General features: G+C 38.5%; 1 protein-coding gene across 1 annotated transcript in view; it reads left to right on the top strand.

Moving 5' to 3' along the window:
- Positions 1–272: 272 nt before the first annotated feature.
- The window catches only part of LOC136886743 (WD repeat-containing protein WRAP73), a 48,519-nt gene continuing 22,863 nt past the window's right edge, over positions 273–25,928 (top strand). Inside the window, exons 1-5 of the mRNA XM_067159547.2 lie at positions 273–428; positions 505–687; positions 13,582–13,761; positions 19,461–19,685; positions 22,917–23,073. Coding sequence (XP_067015648.2) covers positions 273–428; positions 505–687; positions 13,582–13,761; positions 19,461–19,685; positions 22,917–23,073 — 901 coding nt within the window. The remainder of the gene's footprint in view (positions 429–504; positions 688–13,581; positions 13,762–19,460; positions 19,686–22,916; positions 23,074–25,928) is intronic.

Genomic DNA, 25,928 nt, shown 5'->3' with positions numbered 1-25,928 from the left:
ATAATAATACAACTGTATATTTTTCTCACTTAATATTATTTATTTATCATGCATTTCTTTATGGAAATATTGAGTCAGTCGTAATCGAACTTTTGACGTTCCATGAAATAGTTATGATAGGAAGCTCTTTGATGTTGATGTGAACAATTGAAGAGCATTTCCGTCTTTTGTAAACACTACGAGACGAGACGCGGCAATACAATAAATTCTCCAGACGATATATATATATATATATATATATATATATATATATTGTTTCAAAAGGAAAGAAAATGACATACTGTGGCATATATCGCATAAACGACAATATGTGTAAATTTTCACTTAACGGTAGATACTTGGCAATGGCTCTCCAAGATAATGTAATCGTTAGAGACGCCAAAAGTGGTGACGTTTTTCATTCATTCTCTGCCATGGATATTGTGGACGTGAGTTTTTTTCTGCTACCGAGGAAATTAAACATTTATTAACAGTATATTGTTTATTAAAAAAATCTTGTTGCAGTACATCGAGTGGTCCTCAGACTCCCAGCTGATCCTGTGTCCGATGTATAAGCGCGCTGCTGTCCAGATTTTCTCTCTTTTGTCCCCGTCGTGGAAATGTGTGATTAGAGAGGGGGATGCTGGAATTACTAAAGCTTGTTGGAGTCCAGATAGTCGATGTGTTCTTACTGTTGCTGAATTTAATGTAAGTAACGTGATAATGTATGCTCGATTGTTTAATGTTGCCAAGCTGAATGACTCTTGTACCTTTCTTTCATCCTTTAGAGGCAACAGAACTTTGTTTGCTGTCAATAACACTTTATAATAGCAGAAAGTCTGGTTTGTCAACCCCTTTTCTTTTATTTCTTATTTAGTTGAAGTTAAATGGGTGGTGCTGAGTAATGACATTCAGAGCACAACTAGTGCATCTGAGTGTTATGAAAGGTGCTGCTCACAGGGTCAGTAGTGCTGCAATAGTACTTTCTGACCCAGTGAGGAAAGTAATGGCAAACTACCTCACTCCTTATCTTGCCTAGTACACTTCATTTTGGTGCTGCCATTGGTTTTTGGGGTTTCCTTATAACCGCATAACCTTTGGTGGTGCTATTTGAGGATCCAACCAGCCTCTGGGCTGTAGACCTGGCAGACAGACAGACATGTGCTCAAATTGTGCATAATGTAGTCATATACTGGGTGGTCCATCAGTCCTTTGCGGTATAGTTTTATGCATCCTGCCGCTTTTCTTACCATTCTAAAATACATCGGTCCCTCTCCCTAAATTGGATAATATAACGAGATGTGTGGTTATGGGCTAGAAAAAGACAGGAGTCCTGAGCACCACTATTAATTAAATATGTGTATATACCTTGAATGAACCCATAAAACGAGCTCTGCTACGAAGAACACGTACAGTACAACAGGAAGTGTACACACAGACCAGGAGCAGGTATTCTGTAGGCCGGGAACTGGATGCTGCATGTCAAACCTCACAGTAGCTCACATGGCAAGGGTGCTGTGAGAGATGTGGTAGTGGACATTGCTTGAAGGTTTGTATCCCATGCAAGTTTCTTTTTTACTGCCATTTGCCTGGAACGTTGTAAGCTTGCATACTTGATAGCTTCCACAGACTGATTTGTTTATTTGGCCCTGTGAAGGGCCTTGTGTATCATGGCATATGGTGTGGAGCTGGGTTGGACGAGGATGAGGAGGTGATGGTCTGTGAATAGGACATAGGCAACCAGTTAGCTGTGTTGTTCATGTTATAAACTTCTTAGGCCACAGGTAGGATCAAGTGTGCCCCATTGGAACAATAACATCATACAATGGCAGGTAGGTATGCAGCTGCACAAACTCCCCTCCTTTGAGGCAACTCACAACACAACACAAAGTTTATTCACAGCCTTGTGATATATTCCAGCAACGAGTACGTGGATATGTTATCTATGGAGAGACTAGACAGAATGCATACCAGGCACAATGCCTGTATCAAGAACGCTGTCCGGATAGACGACAATCAACAGGCATGACATTTCGGAGTATGGAAAGACATCTGCAGGCTACTGCGGCCCTGGGAAGGACACAGCCTGTTCGAGTTCATTCCATGTCGTGTGCTCGCAACGAAGAAGTTGTCTTGGATGCTATCTGGCATAACCCTCATGCTATCGCACAGACCATTGCAAGGAGATGAACTTCAGCCGAGCATCTGTTATCCTGATAAATGGATAGAAAGGGGAAGACCTGTCCTCTGGATCTCCTGATCTTTTGCCCCTGGATTTTTTTTTTATATATTTTTTTTTTTTCTGTGGGGCCATGTAAAACAACTGGTGTATGCACAGGAGCCAGCCAATCTTGGTCACTTTAGACAGCTCATCACAGAATCATGCTGGAGATGTTGCAACGTGTCAGACAGTCCGTACAACATTGAAGACAGTTCTCAGCCTATACAATACCTGTTCCTGGTCTGTGCGTGTGCCTCCTGTTATAAGGTATGTTCTTTTTATCTGTGCTAGTTTTACAGGTTCATTCGTGGTACTGATAATGAATTAATAGTGATACAATTCCTCCTATTTTCTAGCTCATAACCATACATCTTGTTATATTACCCTGATTTAGGGAGAGGGACGACTGATGTATACCAGAATTGTAGTAAACTCGGTGGGTTGCATAAAACTAAACTGTAAGGGCGAGTGAACCACCAAGTATAAGATTAAACTCAAGTAATAAGGTGAAGTTACAAGAATAATCTCTTTTCCCACGGCACAGGACCGTTTGGACTGCAGTTTATTGAAACCAAACTTCACCAGCACTCAGTTTCTTTCGGGTCACGGAAAATTTAAATTTTATTTACATAAATTCAAAATTAGTAGTAATAACAGTTGTGTTTGTGGAGATGAAGAAACTGCAACTCATCTTATTTTTGATTGTCCATTCTTCAGCAAAGCTAGATATATTTTGGAACAACACTTAAATTGTTGTACAGTAATGTTAGTCAAACCTATTTTTAGGATATTTCACAAGATCTGTTGTTTGAAAGAATTTTTTAAGTTTATGCAGTATATTTTAGAAAAAATTTAAGGATAGTTTTACTTTTCTCCCAGTTTAATTAACTGTGTGTGTAATCACTCACTTCAAAACTTTTGTATTATATGTTTGTAATATTTAAGGTAACTAGTTATAACCTACAGCCCTAATATGCTAGACAAAGTAGGGCTTTTTTCATGGATAATAAATAAATAATAAGATTAAGGAGTAGTCAATAGATGTATCAGTTACTATTATCCGCACACTTTATCTTGGTGCATTTGTGTACGGGGGTGAGGAGTAAGGAGGGAGCTGTCCTGGTATCGATAGTGCTGTCTGGTGCTGCCAACTGAATGAAAATGAAATCTGAATTGAATCGAGAATATGATCGATCGATATGAAATTTCTAAACCATTATCATCTTAAGCCAACAACTATGTCACATACACATTATAAAACATTTCTCGATGCGAATCTTGTTCCTAGCATGAATTCTATACTTTGGCTTTGTTGTGTAAACATCAACAGTACTAGTACGTAAAGTGTACGCCAGATGTCGCACAACGATGCTTAAGCGATTCATAGTTTGTGTTTCAAAGGTTGCCGGTACGAATCTCAAAGATCGCCGAGGTCGACCGATTCAGCACTACAGTGTAAATGCACCAAGATAAAGTGTGCGGATAATACAAAATTCTCTGATTGACTTCACATGTTTCCTGTATCTCAGTACAGTTATCTACTTGGCATTAAATTCCGGCACCTCGGCGTCTCCGAAAACCGTAAAAGTAGTTAGTTTAACGTAAAAACAATAGCATTATTATTATTTATTCTGTTCGTTGCCTCTATGGTGTAAAATTCAGGCCAAATTTCGTTCCTTTTCTTCTCCCTCTCTTTAAGCAGTTTCCTCTGGTTATCTATGTATGGCAGAGTGAATTTATATCTCAGGTTCTCCATTAGAAAAGGTACTCCCACACGTCCTTAAACTAAGTGGGTAAAATTATCCAGGTAGATATTCTAAAGGCAACCTTCAGGAAGCAGGCTTTGACCTTCTCTATACAGAGTAGATCTCTCGTGCTTGGCTTTGCCCAAGTTAGTTCGATTCCATAGGTTAGGATGGGAACTATTTTGATCTCAAAGAGGGCCATCGGCAATGTCTGAGAGAGACACTGGATATAGCTCTGATGTCATATATAGCCTTCGTAGCAGCTAAAAGTGCTCTTCGTGTTATGTGAATTCGGAATGACTGTAATGTCGCTTGAAGTGTTAGACCTAGGTATTTGAAGCTATTGTCAGTCTGAAGCGGTGCTTATCTGAGATACACTATGTGATCAAAAGTATCCGGACACCCCCAAAAACATACGTTTTTCATCTTGGGTGCATTGTGCTGCCACCTACTGCCAGGTACTTCATAGCAGCGACCTCAGTAGTCATTAGACATCGTGAGAGAGCAGAATGCACGACCTGTGGCGGAGTGATTACATGACAATAACATCCCTGTAATGGACTGGCCTGCACAGAGTCCCGACTTAAATCCTATAGAACACCTTTGGGATGTTTCGGAGCGCCGACTTCGTGCCAGGCCTCACCGGCCGACATCACTACCTCTCCTCAGTGCAGCGCTCCATGAAGAATGGGCTGACATTCCCCAACCAACCTTCCAGCACCCGATTGAACATATGCCTGCGAGAGTGGAAGCTTTCATCAAGGCTAAGGGTGAGCCAACACCATATTGAATTCCAGCATTACCGATGGAGAGCGCCACGAACTTGTACGTCATGTTCAGCCAGGTGTCCGGATACTTTTGATCACATAGTGTATAATCTGTCTTCTTGTGAAAGGCGTCCTCCCTTTTTGAAGGTCATGTGTTTCGTCTTTTCTGAATTGATATGCAGGTTATTTTCGTCTGCCTCTATTTGTATAATATTGATTCCTTTTTTGCAACTCCTTTATGTTGTGTGATCCAACTACCCTCTGTGGCGTTGTGTGCTCACCAGCCGCTAGATGGCACCATTCTCTACATCTGTGGTAGGTTTCAGGGTTTTCAATTCATAGAACAGTCACTCGTCTGTTATTCAGGCATATCACGCACATGTTTAGTATTGGCATCAGTTACGGCTGCAGATGGATGCCCGGATCTTTCCTCATCCTCTACACTCGTGCAATCCCTTTTGAACTGTTCAGTCCACTGGTAAACCCTTCACTGTGGCAAAACATTGTCCCCGTATTGTGCTGAAAGTCTTACGAATTTCTGCTCCTGGTACACCCTCAGACCACAAAAAACAGATTACGGTACGCTGTTCTTCCTTGGTGCAAACATAGTGGCGTGGCCATCTTTACATTACAACAGTGCAAGCTGTACTGATCTGATAACGCTGAAACCTACTACAGAGGTAAACAACGGTGCCGTCTAAAGACAATTAGAACAAAATCGCAGATACTTATTGACTTGCCTACGTTGTCGTTGGCAGTTACTCATTTCCGAGTTTACAGATTTCCTTGCAGATAGCTCATTACAATTCACAACAGTTTGTGTTTAAACTTCCGGTGACTGTACAGGCCAATTCTTGCGTAGAACATACGTCCACACATCGCGCAGTTGAGGGACAGGGGAGATCTTGGCGAAGTTTTAGTTCCTGTCGCTTAATATCTTCATGTCTGTGGCATTCTTGTTCAAAGTGTTGATCTGAGGCACAGACACTTTGCCACCAAAGTAATCGTCCTTGGCAAGTGTTTCCCAGGTTTGTGGGTTTATTTCTGCCATCTTTTAAGGTTTGTTTCAATTGGTCTTTGAAACGTCTCAGGGGGGCACCCCGTGGTCTTGAACGAGAGCTAAGTTCACCATAGAGGATCTGGCACGGTAGTCTGGTGTCATTCATACGGCGCACATGTCCTGCCCATCTGAGGCAATGGCCAACAACCAATGCTTCTACACTCTTAGCACATACTTTCCCGAGAACTTCAACATTAGAGACGTAGTTTTCCCACTTGATGTTCATGCATAGTTTTTGCTGGTGAAAGTGCTCCAGCTTTTTGATGTCACGGCAGTATAAGGTCCACATTTTGCAGCCATAGAGAAGTGTAGAGATGACTACAGCCTGGTACACCATTAGTTTTGTGCGAATTGTAAGGTTTTTATTTCTGAAGACTGTGTGATAGTCGGTCAAAGGCCACGTGGGCAGCACGAAGCCTGTTTTTCACATCCTGTTCTGAAGCACAGCTCTTTGATAAGATACTCCCACGGTATGGTGGTCAAATGGTCTACTTGTTCTAGTTTGGTGTTTGAGATGGTAATGTTAAATTCTGGAATCTTAGTCCCTGGTGCAGGCTGAGCAAGTACCTTGGTTGTTTTTTTTTTTTTTGCATTGATGGTGAGACCAAAAAGGTCATGTGCATCCTTGAAACTGTTGAATGACTGCTACAGTTCCTCAGGTGTAAGAGCCGTTGATGCGGTATCGTCAGCGTACTGCATTTCAGTTACTCTAGTAACTCGGGTATGTCTGGTATCTCTACGCCGGTGTTGTCTGTTGTTTCATAAAGCATGACCGCCAGATACAAGGCAAACAGAGTTGGAGAAAGTACGTAACTTAACCTTGCTTCAATCCATGTGTGATTGGGAATAGAAGTTCTTTTGAAGCATAATCTGCCCAGTCATGCCATCATGAAGTGCTTGCACCAGGCTCACAAAATGCTCAGGACAGCCAAAGCGTCTCAGAACTGCCTACATAGCAAGCCTTGGAACATTATTGAAGGCCTTTTCCAGGTCATAAAACACAAAATAGAGGCTTCTGTTATTCTCTGCATTTCTCTTGCAATTGCCTTGCACAAAAGATCATGTCAACAGTACCTCTGGGGGCTCGGAAACCACATTGAGACTCTGGTAGAGTCCTCTCGGAGATGACTTGCAGGCGGCTAAGTAGGATCCTTGCGAAAAGTTTACCTGCAATGGATAGCAGGGAAATGCTATGATAGTTGTCACATATACTACAGTCACCTTTCTTGAAAATAGTAATGATATCAGCATTTTTGAGATCAAGTCATTAATCTCATTTTTTGGTCCGTATTGACAACAGTGATCACATTCAATTTTACGAAGTATACATATACAAGTATAGGTGAATAATAAATGTATACTTTGTAAAATTGAATGTGATTTTTGAGATCGCTGGGTACTTTTTAGGTTTCTCAAATTGAGAGGATGAGAGTAAAGAGCCTTGTTTTCAGGGGTAAGCCTCCACCTAGAATTAGTTCCAGAGCGATGTTGTCTGGTCCAGCTGCTTTCCTAGGTTTCAACCTATCAACTGGCACACAAAATTCCTGATAAGTTGGTGGCATCGCCATCCATGGTTGAGGGGGAAGTTGTGGCACATCCCGTAGAAAGTCATTGGCAGCATTGGATCTTCGGTTTGAGAGACTGGAGAAGTGTTCCTTCCAGTGCTCCAGGATGTCTCTACCATCAGTAAGAGTGTTAGCACCATCAACTGTTTTCAGAGTTCCAATTGAAGAGGGAGATGGAACGTATATCTCTTTTATTCCCGTGTAAAAGTTCCGCAAGACTCTGGCATCAGATAGGCTTTGGAGTTCTAGACCCTTTGCCTGATACCAGTTGTTCTTCATTTCTCTTATTTGAGTCTGACTTTCAGATTTTGAAACACAGCTTTCTTCACACTTTATGATGGATCTTGAAGAAGGGATAGGTGGGCTTCCCATTTGGCATTGATAAGGCTCAGAATTTCTTCATTGTTGTCCTCGAACCAGTCTTGCCTCTTTCTTTTCTCGAAGCCGATGATTTCCTCAGCTGACTCACCATAGAGGAGTTGATGGTGAAGCCAAAAGGGTCATATGCATCCTTGAAACTGTTGACTGACTGTTGGAGTTCCTCAGGTGTACGAGCCGGTGATGCGATATCATCAGCATACTTGGAGTGTTGACCATTCTTGCTCCACATCATTTGTGCACACTGGATTGCTTGCCAAATGATTCATGATCGCATTTTGGAAGTCTGATGATGTGGATTTATCTGAGAGCTTGAAAGAGGCAAACCTGCGTCCGTCAGGGCTTGCATTGGTGATGCACAGTTGGTTTCTGATGGAAGGATATTCTGAGTCGACAGAACAGAAGTTTGTGATCTGCCCAACAATCATCAATACTCCTCGCAGTCTTAGTGATGAAAACTTCTTTCTTGTTACACTGTCAGGTGATGATGTAGTCGAGGATGTGCCAGTGCTTAGATCGTGGGTGCATCCATATGGTCTTGTAACGGTTAGGTAGGCGAAACTGAGTGTTAGTGCTGAACAGCTCATGTTCTACACACAGGCTGAGAACTAGCAGACCATTGGCATTGCAATTACAAATACCATGTTTGCCCATTACACTTTCCCACAACTGGCCTTGAAGATTTTCCGGCAAAAGTAATTGTATGTGATGTACGTTACATTTAGTGTCCTTATGTAAAAAATAATACCAGTTGTTTCATATCACGTACAGATTTGTCGCAAGTCCATCTCATGCTTTTGCTAATGGAGCTTCGTTGTTGTAAATGAGGTTTGGATTGGTTGTATGGAATGCAGGTATGGACGTGTCTGAGAGAAAATATTGTATGTACGCTGTTGTGGAGGGGAGTAGGTAATCATACAGAAACACTGGAAGAACAATTAGAACAGTTGCAGTTCATGCATACGCAATGTCAGACAAGGTCAAAACGCCAAGATCGCGTTTCTCCGTAGTCTGAGAGGAGAATCTGAGAACGTCGATTGAGTGAATAAATGAGTTAGTTTGTGTTAAAATGGCAAGTAGCAGTGATGTTCGGAGGCAAAAATGTGTGAACAATCCTAACTCTTTCTGTTGTATATGTGGCCAGTATACAATTAAAGGCCAGAAGCAAAATATTACGCCATTTATTTGAACATGAAGTTAGGTGATCAGGACAAGAATATTGCACCCCATATTGTGTATAAAACGTGTAGAAAACCTGCGGCAATGGTAAAATGGGTTCTTGCCATTAGTGCCATTTGGAATCCGAATGGCTTGGCGGGAACAAAGAAATCATTTTGACAAATGTTATTTTTGTGTATGTAAAGTGTCCGGATTCAATACGAAAAACTACAAGTACATTGTGTATTCCTGCCTTCCATCTGCCATAACCCCCTACCACATGGACCCGATATTCCTGTCCCAAAACCATAATACAGTTACCAGAGAGTGTGTCTTCATCATCTTCAAGTGCAGAGGATGGTGATGATGATACCTTTCTACCAGATGTTGGGGATAAAACCCGACGTCTTATAATCAGCATGACTTAAATGATTTGGTGCATGACCTAGGCCTCACTAAAGAAAAGAGTGAACTTTTAGGATCAAGATTAAAAGAGAGAAATGTTTTACCTCCTGGGACAAATTCATATTGTTACAGAAATCGGGAGGAAGAATTCTGGCAGGTTTTGTTCACGAAGACGAACTTGTGTTTTGCTGTGATATCGCTGGCTTGATTTGTCGTCTTGGACCTATTTACCAAGCAAAGGACTGGCATCTATTTATTGATACCAGTAAAAGAAGTCTCAAAGGTGTTCTTCTGCACAATGGCAATAAACTTGCTTCAGTGCCAGTCACCTATTCAACATCTCTTTGTGAAAACTATCACAATTTATCTATGGTGTTGCAGAAACTGAACTACAATGAACACAGATGGTTACTGTGCTGTGATTTAAAAGTGTGCGGTGTCATATTAGGGCAGCAAGGAGGATATACAAAGTTCCTCTGTTTTCTGTGTGAATGGGACTCTCGGGACAGGGATCGTCACTGGTTATTGCCTGGAGAAAAAAAACCTGGTAATTCGTCCATTAATTGATCTTCAAAGTGTGTTATTGCCCCCTTTACATATTAAATTGGGAATTATGAAACAGTACGTGAAGAGTTTGGATAGAGGCAGTCTCTGCTTTGGGTACCTCTGTCAGAAATTTCCAGGGCTGTCGGATGCCAAAATTAAGGAAGGTGTTTATGACAGCCGTCAAATTCGGAAACTTATGAAGGATCCAACATTCAGTACGACGATGAACGAAACACAGCTTCAGGCATGGGAATCATTCAAGAATGTTTGTAGCAAATGAAGATGTCAACTACCAACAGCGAGTCTATGTAACAGATTGTGGAAACCATGCCTTACAACTTTCAGCTTAAAATTACATTTCCTGCGCAGTTATATGGATTATTATCCTGCAAATTTAGGAGCATTCAGTGAGGAACATGGTGAGCGGTTCCATCAGGATCAAAGAGAAATGGAACGAAGGTATCAGGGGCGATGGGACGTCTCCATGATGTCAGATTACTGTTGATGTCTAGTGCGAGATAACACTATTGAGGAACACAAAATCAACACAGCGTTCATTCACATCAAAGTGCAGCAAACAATAGTGTTCTTGTAATGAGATCCATACATTGTAGTAGCAATGAACATGTTACTTTTTTGTATATGCATTGCAATTTGATCATGTTCCATGAAAATTACATATATTCTCTATTATAGTGTTTTCTATCGAAATTACAACAATATGTCAAATTTGGATTTTAAATAGCAAAAAAAAAAAAACTGTATGTGATAGGCAAAAATGGTGTACATATTTGAAATCAGCACATCTAAATAAGAGTAAATCACCTCTTCAACCTTTTGCCGGCGATTTTTTTTTTTTTTTTTTTTTCTGCAGGCCGGTGTTATCCCTTCCCACTCTGGCTTTGAAGTCTCCAAGCAGTAGCAGTTTGTCTGATGGTGCTATCTTTGTGATAATGGAGTTCAGCTGGTGGTAGAAATGGTTCTTAGTTTCTTCACCGGCTTTCAGGGTGGGGGCATATGCAGAGATAAGTGTGATGAACCTATCTCTGGAGAGTGGTATATGGAGTGACATGGGCCTTTCACTGAAAGCAGTGGGTGTGAGCTGATGATCGTTTACCAGTTTCGTCTTAACTGCGAATCCAACCCTATGAATATGATTCTCTCCATCCTCCTTTCCTTTCCAAAAGTTGGTATAACCCGATCTGGGCTAAACAATCTTCCCATCATCTGATAGTCTAGTTTCGCTCAGTGCAGCGACGTCTATGTTTAGTCTAGCAAGCTCATGGGTGATGATACCTGTTCTTCTCTCCGGTCTGTCAGGCATCAATAAGAGAAGTTGCAGTGACTGCCTTGAAATATTTGGATTTGGATCGAGGTTAAAAGATTTGCAGTTTCTAACTTGATGAAAAAGTGAGGAATGAGGAATGTTTCCTCTAGCGCCAACCATTAATCCGATGACTTCAATATCATCCAGCTGGTTGGGATGGTTGGTTCATATGTTGTTTTCTTTTCCTCATGTACCTCATTGGGTTGCTTCGGATGTTTTGAATCTGATTGTCGGATCTGTTATGTCGCCCTTTCATTGGTCTCTGAATACTATCATGTCAATTCGATAGGTAGACTTAGAAGATAGACTGTGAATCTCCTCGAAGACTGTAAACGCTTAAGCAATGGCAGATTGTATTTTATGATGTCTTGTATTTCGTAGAGTTTCCCCATGCAAGCAGTAACCAAGGACGTGAGCAAGCGTTTCTACCTTGCAGTTGTTTTGATGAAGTGGCTATTTTACTAACCCTAGTCGATAAATAAATTTAAAATCTCAGGGACGTGTTTTGCCCACAAGTGACAATACTTCAAGTTCTTCCACAAGCAGAGTTATTATTTCTGAAAAATGCGTTGTGCATGAATGATGCCTGTTTCTATTATTATCTAAACCTGAAATTAGGAGCATCTATGAGATAAACACTAAACTTTCTGTTAGAATTGAATTTTTGAACTCTGCCCCTTACAAAAAAGGGCAATAATCAAAAGTTTACTGTACTATATTTCAAGTATGCACACCCAGCTGAACTCCTCACCAGCTGCTAATGGTCCGTTGGGACTCTTCAGTTTGACTAGCCTTACAAGAGCCTTGAAATTTTATCTGGTAAACGAGCGAGTGGCTATGCATGTAGCTATCAGTTTCCATTCGGTCCACCTGGTGGCCATGATAGTTAAGGAATCAAATCTGTATTTTCTAACACGGTGGTTAGCCGGTTTTGAGTCCCGTTGATCGAAAAATTTTCACCATCAGAATGTTGGTCGGCAGGGTCGGAGAGGTGGTGGTATACAATTTCTAATCACTAGATTGCGTGCCAAAAGCCTGGATTCAATTCCAAACCTCTCCGCAGTTCTCATATGGAGTGAGGGCATATGATGCTGTTGATGGTGATTCGTCCGTCGGATGGTGTCATTAAGCCTTGAGTAGACCCCTTGATATTATTCGACAGGAGTAGGCTATGTGCTGGCACTGGGTTTCACCCTCCTCCTTCCTTACTATATATCACATCATTTCATCTCATTAACTCCTCTGATGAAGTTGACGTCAGAGAGGCTATCCAGTCATCAAAACTCGCTACAAAGATTCATCTCACTTCATACCCGACCCCTTAGAGAAACGAGACAAGGGTTAGACGTACATACATACAGCTGTCAGTTTGCATTCAGGAGATAGTGCGTTCGAACCCCTCTGTCGGCAGCCCTGAAAGTGATTTTCTATGGTTTCCCATTTTCACACTAGACAAATGCTGGGTCTGTATCTTAACCCTCTCCTGCCCATATTGAAATGTATGTTTTCCCCAGAATTAAAGGAATTTTTTCTGCCATCATTCTGAAAATGTAGACATTTATAAAAATATATATTTTACAAAAACTAATGAACATAAAAATATGATTTAGCTTCTTTCATATTTTTAAGCACTTAATAAAATAGGGGGTAAATAACTGATAGGGAATCTGCCACCTCAGAAATAATCCTAAACGCAGATCAATGATTGATTGATTGATTGATTGATTGATACCCTGCAGTAAACTTTGACAAGTGATTAAAAATTGGGGATTGGACTACGCTCGCACTGCTGTCCAAGATAACGATGTGTGATATTTTCCATCGTCACTTTTGTTTTCACTTTTCACTTCATTGAGTTCACTTAAGCCATTACTAACAGTTTCACAGTCAGAATGATCGTTATCGTTCACCAAACGTTCAAGGTCGTTATAGCATAAAACATTTTCGTGCGAAAGCGCCGACATGTTTTTTTTACAATATGTCACTGCCTTCCATATTTCATGTTCTAATACGCCTGCTAAGGTTTTAAAAGAAGAAAACTAATATCTTTGGTCTCTGGGAAGTGCACATGCTAGTAACATTAAGTTATATTATTTGCATATCTGCTGATAGATGGCTCATAAATGCGACTAGAAGTACAAGAACGCTTTACTATGCTGTGGGTTGGAGGCCCTCAGGTTTTGTGCTACGCATTACTACACTGTGAGCGGGAGAAGGTTAGTAAAAGCCACGGCCGCTTTCTTCGCACTCCTACCACTTTTCTGTTCCATTGTCACCATAAAACTCTGTGATGGTCCGACGCAAAACAAATAGTCATTTACCTGAAGTGTTGCAAGAATAACATTGATCTAGTTGGTCATTATTCTACTTTTTGTCTTGACTTTCTCTTTTGTACGGTTGTATGATGGAAGGGAGTGTTCTGCTTCGCAGGTGTGGATTTGTGTTTGGTCTCTGGTCACTCTCTCTGTGGTATACATCTCCAACTTAAAAACCTCAGCAGACCCTGTCATGGAGTTCAGCCAAGATGGAAAGTTACTCGCCGTGGTGGAACCTCAGCAAGAATTTGACTGTATTTCCATAATTTCTACCTCATCCTGGCAGTTAATTAAGGTGAGTTTCCTCAAATTTTTAATATTTTTACTCAATCCTTGTTTGTCAAATCTCTGGCAAGAAAGCTAACAAGTGTGTAATATGTACATAGGGAACAGATGGAGAGTAATGAATTACCAGATAAACATGTTTTGATGCAACATACACAAAAATAAATATTGTCAGTAAAACCTTTCTTGGAGAGAAAGTTAAGTGGGTACCCGCCTTTACTAGAAAATTATTCCTGTCCTTTGACTTGGGCATAAAATATGTTACCAAGGGAGTTGGCGATGCAGTTAGGTTCACACAACTGTGAGTTTGCATTCGGGTTAAAATCGTACAGTCGGCAGCCCTGAAGATGCTTTTCCATTGTTTCCCATTTTCAACCCAAGCAAATGCTAGGGCTGTACTTTAATTAAGGCCAAGGCCGCTTCCTTCCCATTCTATCTCATCGTCGCCACAAGACCTATCTGTGTCGGTGCGACATAAAGCAAATTACATGTTACAAATTTCATTTATGGTCCGTATTGAAATGTACGTCAGTTTAAGATATTACCAAAATTTATTAGGATCAACCTATTCAATACAATTGAATTTCCAAAGTTAGGACTTACATCCTATTAAACTAAAATTTGAAGGGACATGTTTCGCCCTTTAAAAGGGCATTATCAGCCTTTTTACACTCATACTCAAAGATAAAAATCAGGATCCTGATTGTCATGGTAAAAAAATAAAAATGATAATATAAGATTGGAATGAGTATTATATAATGTGAGAAATTGTTATGAGTTCTTAAATAATAATTTACAATTGAAACTTCATTTAAAATGTTTGCGAAGAAAAGGTTGAAGTTGGTATGATATTACACTAGTAATTTTAAAAAAATTTTATAAAATAGACAAACTAGGCCTTAACCACATAATAACAAGAAGGTCTATGGCTAAAGTTGCCTTAACAATGTTCGAGTATATATATCCTTCAATAGTTAATCTATATTCAAAACTACAGCCAACAACAAGTAAGAATGTTCCCATTTAACTATCAGTATACGAGTTAGCAAAGATCTATACGGCAACTTTCAATTATGAACTCTTTATCACTCCTTCAACAAAATTACGGAGACCGCGAACCCACTTCGTAAAAACGAGATTAATGGATTAATGGATCCAACTTTATCATCTACATAGCGCCATACTTACAGTTTAATATTACAAGTTTTCAGCGTCATTCTTAAGTTTCTACTAAGGTCCATTAACCTCTTCAACATGTAAATCAAGTTGCTTCCAGCCGAATTTCACTCGAACTGATAAGAAAACTGTAAAGAAAAATGTATTACTTATAATGACGTTTGCAGCAGAAACATGGGCAACGAGTCAAGAGAGATGAGAGTAGAGTACAGGCTGCTGAAATGAAATTCCTGAGGAGTATAGTGCAGAGGACAAGGAGGGAGAGAGTGAGAAATGAAGAGATACGAAAAGAGTTAAATGTGCAAAACTTAATGATAAATTGGAACAAATTGAAGTGGTTTGGACATGTCAAGCGGATATAAGAAGAAAGACTGTCAAGACAAGCACTGGAAAGACAGATGACAGGAAATAAGAGAGGACAAGGAAGACCCAAGATTACGACGGCGGACGCTGTGAAGAACAGGGTAGGACAATGGAACCTGGACTGGAACACAGTGTTGGTTAAGGAATGGTGGAGAGACAGGACGAAGTGGAGAGGAACTATATTTTCCCCCACCTGGTGTCAGCTGGAAAAGGGGAAAATGATGATGAAAATAGGAAACCACTGAAAACCATCGTCAGAGCTGCCAGCTGTTGGGTTCGAACCCACCGTCTCTTAAATGCATTTAGAGTTTATTAACTTAACTCTTTACTGCATAGTGTTGCCATGAGGCAACATATTACTTTTCACCTATGCAAGTTAGTAATGTTTTATTTTACCTGGCAAGATTAAGGCCTTCAGGCCTTCTGTTCCATCTAACCAGGCACTGAAATATACATATATTACATTGTATCACTTTACAATAATAGATTTAATACTAATTAAATTAAAAGTAATACAAGAATGATGAGTGATAAGATTAAATTAAGATGAAATAAATTGGATATAATAAAAGGATAAATTCTTAAAGCTAATATCTTACATGTAAAAAGAGGTAGTACATAAAATTTAATAACATTTGAAAAACAGATCAGGTAAGACTTTTAGATAATCTTCTACCAAAACATCCATGACAATAGAATGGTTATGAGTAGCAGCATCAAGTTTACTGATGATCCTTACTGGTGCATAAAATGTCTCCACAGTGCTTCCTTGAAAGTACTAATAGCGCTTTACCCTCTGATACTTTCAGGAATGAGGTTCCACTCCTGGCAGGCAATTACTGTGAGTGATTTATCGTAGTTGGCAGATCTATGGGTAGGTAAAGCAAGGATGGAATTATTAGCAGATCTGGTGTTAAGACTGTGATAAGAAGATAGGTATTTGATATATGAAGTAAGGTAAAATGGCTATGAAGATTGAAGGATTTTATGGAGATGGCATAGGGTATGAACAGTGCGACGGATTTCTAGTCGGGGCCAAGATAGGTGGTTATATGAAGGAGTTACATGGTCATAGTACCGTGGGTTACAGACGTCTCTCTCACATGCATTTTGATCACGTTGTAATCTGCTCAATAACTTACACCCAGCATCTCTATAAATCATGTCACAATAGTCGAAATGAGGGAAAACCAGAGCTTCTACCAGCATTTTTTTTTTTAAAAATAAGTTTTTCAGGAAATAAGTATTTATACCCGTGCAGCATGTGCAATGCAGAGAATGTTTCCTGAGTGATGTTCATAATATACGTTTTCCATGACATGTCATCATTGAATAACGCCTAGGACTTTTACTGATGACGTGAATGGTATGTTAGTATTACATAACCTTATAGATGGAATCTCTGGTCGATTGACCTTCTCGAGTAGTTTTGGGTATCCAAGGATGATGGCTTGCGTTTTTACTGGGTTTAACGTAAGACCCCATCTCAAAAACCAAGAAGAAAACGATGTTAGATCCTGATTGATTTTTTCTATGGCCAAAAGTATTAGATCTGGAGATGTATGGAGGTACATTTGTACATCATCAGCGTAAATATGGTATTTGCAGTGCGTTAGGTTTTGGAGACATCATTAATGTAAATAGAAAAAAGAAGGGGTCCTAGCATCGACCCTTGGGGCACACCACACTGCACAGACTGCCAAGTTGATTTGTTTATCCAATCTGTAACACACTGCCGACGGCCATGCAGGTAGGAATGCAACCAAAGGAAGGCACTGTCTGAGAAATTGAGGGAATACAATTTCGAGAGCCAAATGTCAATGTCAACAGAGTCAAAAGCTTTGCTCAAGTTTAGAAGTATTAAAACTGTCTCTTCTTTGTTGTCCATTGCTTCTTGAATGACTTCTGTGACCTTCAGTAGTGCCGTTGTAGTACTGTATGCTTGACGAAAACCAGGTTGTAGTGGGTCAGGTAAGTTGTAATTCGTCATGTAGTCTTTATTTGTCTATGAGCGATGAACTCTAGCGCTTTGGATAAAGCAGAAAGTATGCAGATGGTGTATAATGCCTGTTTTCCATGTTTCGGGGAATGTGCTGTCTTCAAGGGAAGAGTTAATTATGTTAAATAGTGCAGGTAGTATCACGTCCAGAATAATTTATATCATCTCTATTCCTGTACTGTCATTTCCTTTCGCTTTTGATGTTATCTGATTTATAGCAAACCTGACTTGTGGGTGGGTTGCTGGACGGAAGTAGAAGTTTTCTCTCTGTTCACGTCTTTGCATAATTCCCGTCAAGAACTTCCTGTTTCAGGGCTGCATTTAATGTGCAGTTAGATGAAAAGTAATCGTTCAGTTTTTCCAAAGGTATATTTTTTCGTCGTCGTCTCGTCCTTTGGTAATGCCAAAGCTCTTTATGGATTTCCACAACACAGCTGTTGAAACATTTGGTTGAATTAAACTATGAGCGAGTCGTAATTTCGTGTTTCTAATCTGTTGGGTCGTAGCGTTTCTCAGTCTCCTATAGTTAAGTAGATTGTCAGGAGTGCAATGTTTTCTAACTCGTCTATAAGTAGCGTCATGTTCAGCCATAAGTGCTCTAATCTCATCTGAAAGCCAGGAAGCTGGCTTCTGGAAAACTTGAGCCGTCTTTTCAGGGGCATGTCTATCGTACAGCTCAGTCATGTGTTGATTGAAAAGCGCCACTTGGTCATTTATATCCTTAAGGTTAAGTATGTCATGCCATGGCACTGCAACTGCGTCTTGTAAAAGTTTAATTCTTATCAATTCTTCGTAGATCTTTCTTTAGAACAGTTCACGTAAAAAACAATTGTGAAGAATCTACAAGATCCTAGTTACATACTTCAATGATATTAAATTGTATTTTATATATAGACTATAGATACATACATTTTCGCAACCAAAACAGTTACAGACTGGATCACTAAGCTATTCATTGAGTTCCATCGGCATTTGAAAGCACAGTGCCGGACATTGAATATGTTGCGCTGATCTTCTGGAGCCAGCAGTTTGCTTCATTCAAGCGACTCGTCTTCGACTCCTACACAATTCTGTGACTTCATATTTACTAAATTGTATTGTGACTTCGCGCCTGATAGTATATGCAGGCTGGCTCACTTAACTGTTCTCCGTTTCTCGTAAACATTTTGAGACAGTGCCGAACTTTGCGTGTGTTGTGCTACTATTCAGAAGATTGCGCCTTAAGTGACTGACCTTCTACTTCTTCTAGATTTTACGATATAAAATCGTGCAGTGCCTATTCCCATTATCTTATATTGCTTCTTCAACTGTTTTTGTTAAAGACTCATTCTTTAATTTCTAATTTACCTATGCATTGTTTTTGCATTTTATTCAGCTGATTGGGGTCGAAACCGGTACTGCTCCCGCTTATAATTAAATAAGCATTTCTTATTTACTTGTATTGAATAGGTTGAACTACGTTATTTGTTATTTCAATTTAATTGTGATACAGTTCAATATGCAACATCATGAAATTTTTATCTTTAAACACTAATTTTAATCGGTTGATTGTATTCTTAGGTAATAGACAAGGAGGATATTTTAAGAAAATTGTAAATAGAATAATGTAGTTTTAATGTTCTTTTGACATTTATGATATATTTTATTTTAATTATGACACATATTAGATATCTGTTAAGAGATGTTTAGAACTTTGATGTTTGATGTGTAATAATACGTAAAGAGGTCCAAGGTAATGAGTAGTAAAAGAAAAAAAAATGCTGAGGAAGAGGACAGTAAGATCCTCAAAACATGTATGATGTATGAGGTGATAAAAAGTAGATTAAATACTCTTAAGTATTGATAAGGTTGATTTGTAATTATCAAAAGTATATCTTAAGTGCATGTCAACAGCTACATGGCCCGAACCGCGCAGCCAACTCACTTGGTGTATTATGATAACTGAGCACTGTGTACTCTACATTAAATGGGTTCAGTTTATTCTAAATAATTGGACACAATTATAAGAAAAGCTGCAGCATAAATCATGTTTCAGTTTCTGCATGGAATTTTTTCACTCAGTGAACACAGAACTTAATTTTCTCCAAACTAGTTTTTTTGTCAGTTGTACTCCTTTTTAAGTCTCATTTTATCGTGTGTCGTGTTTAGCTGATGGCTAATTTCTGTTGCAGCAATGTTTCTGTGATCGAGTGCACAGTGCTGCTGGTCTAGCGTGGTCCCCTGACAGCACTAACATCTGCGTGTGGGATAGCAGACCAGACCATTGTGCTGTTCAAATTATGTCTGCAGAAGCCAAGTTACCTTCCAAACACTTCAAGGAGTCATGGCTAGGGGTGCAGACTGTTGGGTGGTCTCCTTCAGGCCAGTTCCTGGCCCTGGGCTGTTATGATGGCAAGGTGAAGTATTTTACTTTATTCCATGTGTTCACTCATGGCCGAGAATCTATTGTATCTTTTAGCATTGACATGTTCTTGGTAGCAAATATTTAAATTGTGGCCTGTTTGACCAATGTAGCTTGCCCGGCATCGATTGCATTTCATTCTATAGACCCCCACTTTAGAAATTTATTACTATTATTAATGATCTTCGTATTCTCGAGTAATCTAGCATTGGTATTATCGATCTTAAAAGAGACATGAAGGTTATGTTTCTTGAAAATATTGGCAACTTGAAAAATTTTGTTACTGTTATATGTGAATGTAATGTACTTCTTTTTACTGTTGGCACTATCTTTTTTTAAAGTCGTAGCAGGTTTATTTTTCACCTTGGTGATCATTTTATTCATGTAGCTTTTGTTATAGCCGTTTTTTTAAGGCTATTTTGTAGATGGTATTAATCACTTTCTTATAATTATACTTGGAGAGCAGAATATTTACCAGCTCTATGTATCAAACTGTAAAAAGAAATTTCTTATGAGAATTCAGGTGAAAAGAGTCCTGTTTTATTACATTAATCGTCTGAGTGGGTTTACTATAGATGTCAAAGGTAAGACGGTTGTGATCCCCGGTGATTTTAAGGTCCAGATAATTCAAAGATTTGTCAACTTCGATTCTATTTTGAATTTAATGTATGGGTGTATAAAGTTGAGAAAATCTAAGGAGTTTTTTGTTGATCCATGATTGCGAATATATCATTCATAAATCTGTACCAGTGACAAATACCTTCTTATTTGTTAATAATCTTCATTTTTTTCTAAGTAGTCTATATAAATATTAGCAAGGATACCCGATGATGGTGAGGCCATAGGAAGTCCGTTTTGTTGATACATGTGGTCATTGAAAATGAAAAAAATTTTCTCCAGTACAAAACTAAAGATTATTGTGAATTCTTCAATTTTCAAGGTACTAAGAGTACTAAATTTATTCAAGTTATCTTTAACTAGATCATTGGTGTTTTTATAGGTATATTTGCATACATGTTTGTTATATGAAATGAGTGAATGGTACAATTGGGTTCTAATTCTAATTGTTTAGTAATATTACAGAATTCAACTGAAATTTTAATTGATGTGTTGGCTAAAATACGGTAGTGTTACTTTAAAGTTTTGAATAAATAGTGATATTTTATAGGTTGGACTGTTTTTAAAGTTTATTATTGGTCTAATGGGGACACCATTTGTATGATTCTTAGACATAGCCCTATACTCCGCACGGCCTTACTTCTAAATTTAAGTTTCGTAAAACAAATGAGCATCGCCTTTCCTCTGTTGCCAGCGCGCTACGCCCTCGAGAACAGCTGATGCATTGCGACCGCGGTAAACAGCCCTTGTAAAATGTAATACCGTACTCAGAAAAACTAATGAATATGGATTGAAAACAAATTCACAAAAACTACACTTACTAACATCTGACACTAAAAGAGAATATTTTATTAAGAATAAAAGAGAATGAGGAAATAACACATCACTCACCGCTAATGGCTGGCACAGAAAGGAGGTTACGGCCTACAAAGGGAACACTCCACTGATCTCAGTCACTAGAACCCTCCAACAATATGAAAAACACACTAATTACTGAAGGAAAATGAAAAAGATCGCGAAGCATACCAAATAGCATACATGCTGAGCGAGATAGGTTGCCTTGTCTTGTCTTGATAATTTGATGGGCTTCGCGTGAGATAGGTTAATCATGTGGCGAATGTAAATAGTAGAGTTGGCAACTGGGTTTCGAGATCGTGCTCTGCCGATATAAATCGATATGAATGGCAGATTGGGATTGGTTGGAAGCCTATGCTTCAGTGCATAATCACCAGACGGAGCCAAAATCTGCCAAAACGTCAATTTAGAAGTAGAGCCGTGCAGAGTAGTTGAGAGAAGCCTTGGGTTCATAGTAGTTAAATTGACGATTTCTTGTTCAGTAAGGAGAAAATAAGTACTTTTCAAGATATGTTTAAAGTTCTTTTGTATTTTGTTAGTGGGGTCTTTGTTCATTTTGGTGAATTTATTCTCTGTGAAGAATTGTTCGATTTTATTGATATAATCATTTTTTGTTAGAATAATCGTAGTGTCCCCTTTGTCAGCCTTAGTAACTATTAAGTCATTATCTTTAATTTTTTGTCTTAGTTTGTTTAGGTGTTTTTCGGATCCGGTGAAATTTTCTTTTATTTGTTTATTGTGTACTTTGTTAAATTTTCTTTTAATTCCGTACCTAACCGCATCCTATTTATCCAAAGGGATGTTGTTAAGGGCTAATTCTGCTTCTGCTATAGTGGTAACAAAATGATTGTGCATTGAAGGTTTCACCCAGTTATATTTAGGACCTTTGCTAAGGATAACTTGTTCCATCTCATTAAAGTGAACACTAGTTAGGTTTTTAATTGGAAAATGAAATTCATGATTACTCAGTGTCTGAGAAGCTGAATCAGTTTTGTAGGGAGATGTGTGTGTGTGTGTGACTTACTTCCAGATTTATCAATTTGTCTAATTTCTTATTCAGGGTTTGTTCTTTCTTATAAATTATATTAGATAATTTAGAATTGATATGACATTGAAATGAATCCCATTCTAATGGGGCCATGAGAGGTGCTTCTAACGGAGCTTCATAATATTTAGCATTCAATAATTTGTTTATTTTTCTTCTAGATAAATTTTATTTCACTCGTTAACCAAATATTATTAGTTTGTTTTTGAGTCCTTCTTATCCATTTTGCTTCTTTCTGTTTTCTCTGATTGAAATTTTAAACTTTGGGACGACCCATTTTAAGCTAATTCTAGACAGCTGAAGACGGTCTATTGTGGCCAAAACATGTCCTGTAATTTTAATAAGATGCCTTTTTCTAGTGGTACCAATATTACTGATGATAATTCAGAACATTTATAATGGTAAATTTTCATCACACCTCTAGTCTGATAGCAATGTGAGTGATAGTGAATGTGATTCAGGAGTAAATGTGAACATAAAATCAAATGTGCTTATGGAAACTATAAGGATAACGATGTATTTTTGTTGCTATAGTATAAAAGTTTTCTGACTGTTCAGTGTGACTAAATATGAGGACGTATACTCAAATATTTATATCTTACAAGAGTCAGATAATTGCAGCCCAAGAGAGTTATTTGTCTAGCATAAAAGAATAAATTGTAGTGTTATAAAAATTGTTTGAACTGTGATCACTTAACATTTTGTCAGGTTCATCTCCTGAACAACATCACATGGCGGCCTGTCTTTTCACTGTGCCATGCTGATGTGATCTCCAGCTCAGCATGTACTGTGTACAAGGAGACTAAGGTGAAGATATCTCCTTCTTTGACCACCGAGAAAGAAGCAGAGGCCTTGAGAACTCGTAGTAAGTCTTATGCCACATTCCACATCATATAAATTATACAGTCAATTCTCATTATCACGTCCCACGTCCATCAGTTAACCAATTGATATACGATAATTTTGCTTGTAAATGGGCCATTGAATATGAATATTTCTTTATTTTTCAGGTCATGAATGTTATAATCAAGAACATTGTATTTACATTTTAGATTTCTGCCTTTAAGTGAATGAAGTCTTAGTGTTATGATACGATTCTTTTCGTTTCTGATCCTAAGGGAAGGGAATTTGCGGTGAATCCCGAAAGCAACTGTGTCATTGACTCATATTCTATATATAAAATTGTTCATAATGCTATCATTGGTCCTCTGAATGCTTTTTCTTGATGTGCCAGCAATCTTAAACTTTTCTTAGTCTTTCTGCCAACATTGTTTGTTACACTCAGAAACATCAAACTATGTTGCAGCCTATACATTTTTTTGTATGTTTTGCCTCCTGTAAAACTTGCAATTTGAAGTTTATATCATAACTTCTCCCCTCTCCTTTATTTGACTGAATTGATGAAGATACTCTTCTTTCCACATTATCTGCCATGACTGAAATTAATGACCAGAACAACTAAAACTGAGTGCATTAATGCAATCATTTTAAAACACATGAAATCCTGGAGTTTTCATTGGTAGCAGTTGGTAGCACAGTAGAAATCCGTTATAGCGAGTACCTACGGGATAGAATGAGAACCCCTGTTTTAACGACAGGTTTTTAATGTCCCTTCAAAATTCCTATATTAAAGCGTACAATAGCCTTCCACTGAGTCATCCATTATAACGAGAGATTTTAACATGTTTTATTTTCCGTTATCGGTATTTCTACATTTCAGCATAAAAAATTTAGCAAAAACTATCAATTTTTTTCCGCGTAACTCTCGATATTCCACGAACTAAAGTACGGTAAATATGTGTATATTACTGTGATCGTTTTGTGCAATTAGATTATAAAACCTTCCACGAAAAGATCGACAAACATTGCAGCAGCAGATCTCTTGCAAAGGATTTTATTGGCACCGTTATACTCTCGTTCGTATCAAGCTCTCACACGAAGCGATAGTTCTTTCGAATGTCACAAATTATTTTCCGTTATCGATAGTTATACTCTTCAGCATAAGTAGCTAGCAAAACACTATATATTATTTTTGGCCACGTAACTCTCGATACTCCACGAAGTAAAGTACGGTATGTATTTGTACATTAGTGTGACCATTTTACACAATTAGATTATAAAACCTTCCACGAAATGATCAACAAAAATTGCAGCAGTGGGTCTCTTGCAGATGATTTTATTGGTACCATTATACTCTTGTTCATATCAAGAATTCACACGAAGCGCTAGTTCTTTTGGATGTCACAATTTTGTTGGGTTGATCAACCTGTTATGGCTATGCACTATCTCAATGAAGAGTTCTTTGTTGAGCTGCTAGTATTGCTGTCAAAAATTGTCATTCCTCGTGATGTGACTGAATCTGACGCTCCTATTTATTGCTATTAAGAGATAAGAATTTCATATCATAGTGTTCCGTATTGAAGTGAGTTCATTATTAAGTTAAAAGAAGATATAAAATGGTTCAAACTTTCAATACTATTAAAATAAGAAATGTAAGTTTACATTCCTGTTTAATTAAAATTGGTACCGGTTTTGACCAGTATTCTTGGCCTTCGTCAGCCAATCACAAATAGGTGTAAAACAATGCACAGATAAATAAACTGCGAAGTTATAAAATAATTCTGTTAATTGCTGTTAGTGGAGCACTAAAATCTTTAGGGAGCACTGTGCGTTGAAGTTTAGTCAAGCACAAATAAGAAGCACAGGTAAAAATGTGAAGTTGACCAACCCAACAAAACTGTGAAGTTAACTTCACATTTTTACCTGTGCTTCTTATTTGTGCTTGACTAAATTCAACGCACAGTGCTCCCTAAAGATTTTAGTGCTTCACTAACAGCAACTAAAGGCGGCCACACACGCTATGTTTGCTTGACGGTTTGCATGCGCAGGCCAAAGTCGCAGTGTAAAACTGAAAGTGTGTGTTAATAAGTCGTGCGATTTAGTAGGCTTGCTCAGTCTTGGGCATGGCATGACAGGAGTCTGGAGCTGCTTGAAATTTTCCCGTGTGTACAAGCATGACGCCGTGCAAATTGTAGCGTGTGTGGTGACTGATTGCGTTAAGTTTCAACTTCAGTTAAAACCGTACAGAAATGTGTGATTTACGTGTTTTACCGCGTACATTCTCATCTGAGTTCATTGTTATCTACAGACAAAATACTTGTGTGTGGAGAATTAAATCAAAGGAATATTCATATGAGTAACAACACAGTTGTTCGTACAGTAGAAATCTATTGCAAACTGTCCACTTCATGGCCGTATCGATGAGTATAATCAACAAATTAATCTAAAAAGCCACCTAATCGATACTTTATTTCTTTTGCCTTTGGCAAACTTAAAAATACATTAACAAACACAGTACATGTTTCGACCACTTAGTAGTCATCTTCAGCTGTATACAAAAAAATCTTAGATGATAACATTTAAAAGCAAGCACATTGCGATCTTAAAACTATATCCCATGGGAATCCAAAAACTATTGTACTAAATGCTTTAAATGAAATGGAAGATGGCGGGGGGGTAAGGAGATTTATGTGAATGATACTTAAATTACAGTATCGTTTACAATTGTGTTTAAAAACTTAAATGATAAAAAACATATTTAAATTTTTTTTTTTTTTTTTTTTTTTTTTGCTAGGGGCTTTACGTCGCACCGACACAGATAGGTCTTATGGCGACGATATGATAGGAAAGGCCTAGGAGTTGGAAGGAAGCGGCCGTGGC

This window comes from Anabrus simplex, chromosome X (genome assembly GCF_040414725.1).
Source record: "Anabrus simplex isolate iqAnaSimp1 chromosome X, ASM4041472v1, whole genome shotgun sequence".
Taxonomy (NCBI): domain Eukaryota; kingdom Metazoa; phylum Arthropoda; class Insecta; order Orthoptera; family Tettigoniidae; genus Anabrus; species Anabrus simplex.
This window is presented reverse-complemented; position numbering and strand designations above follow the sequence as displayed.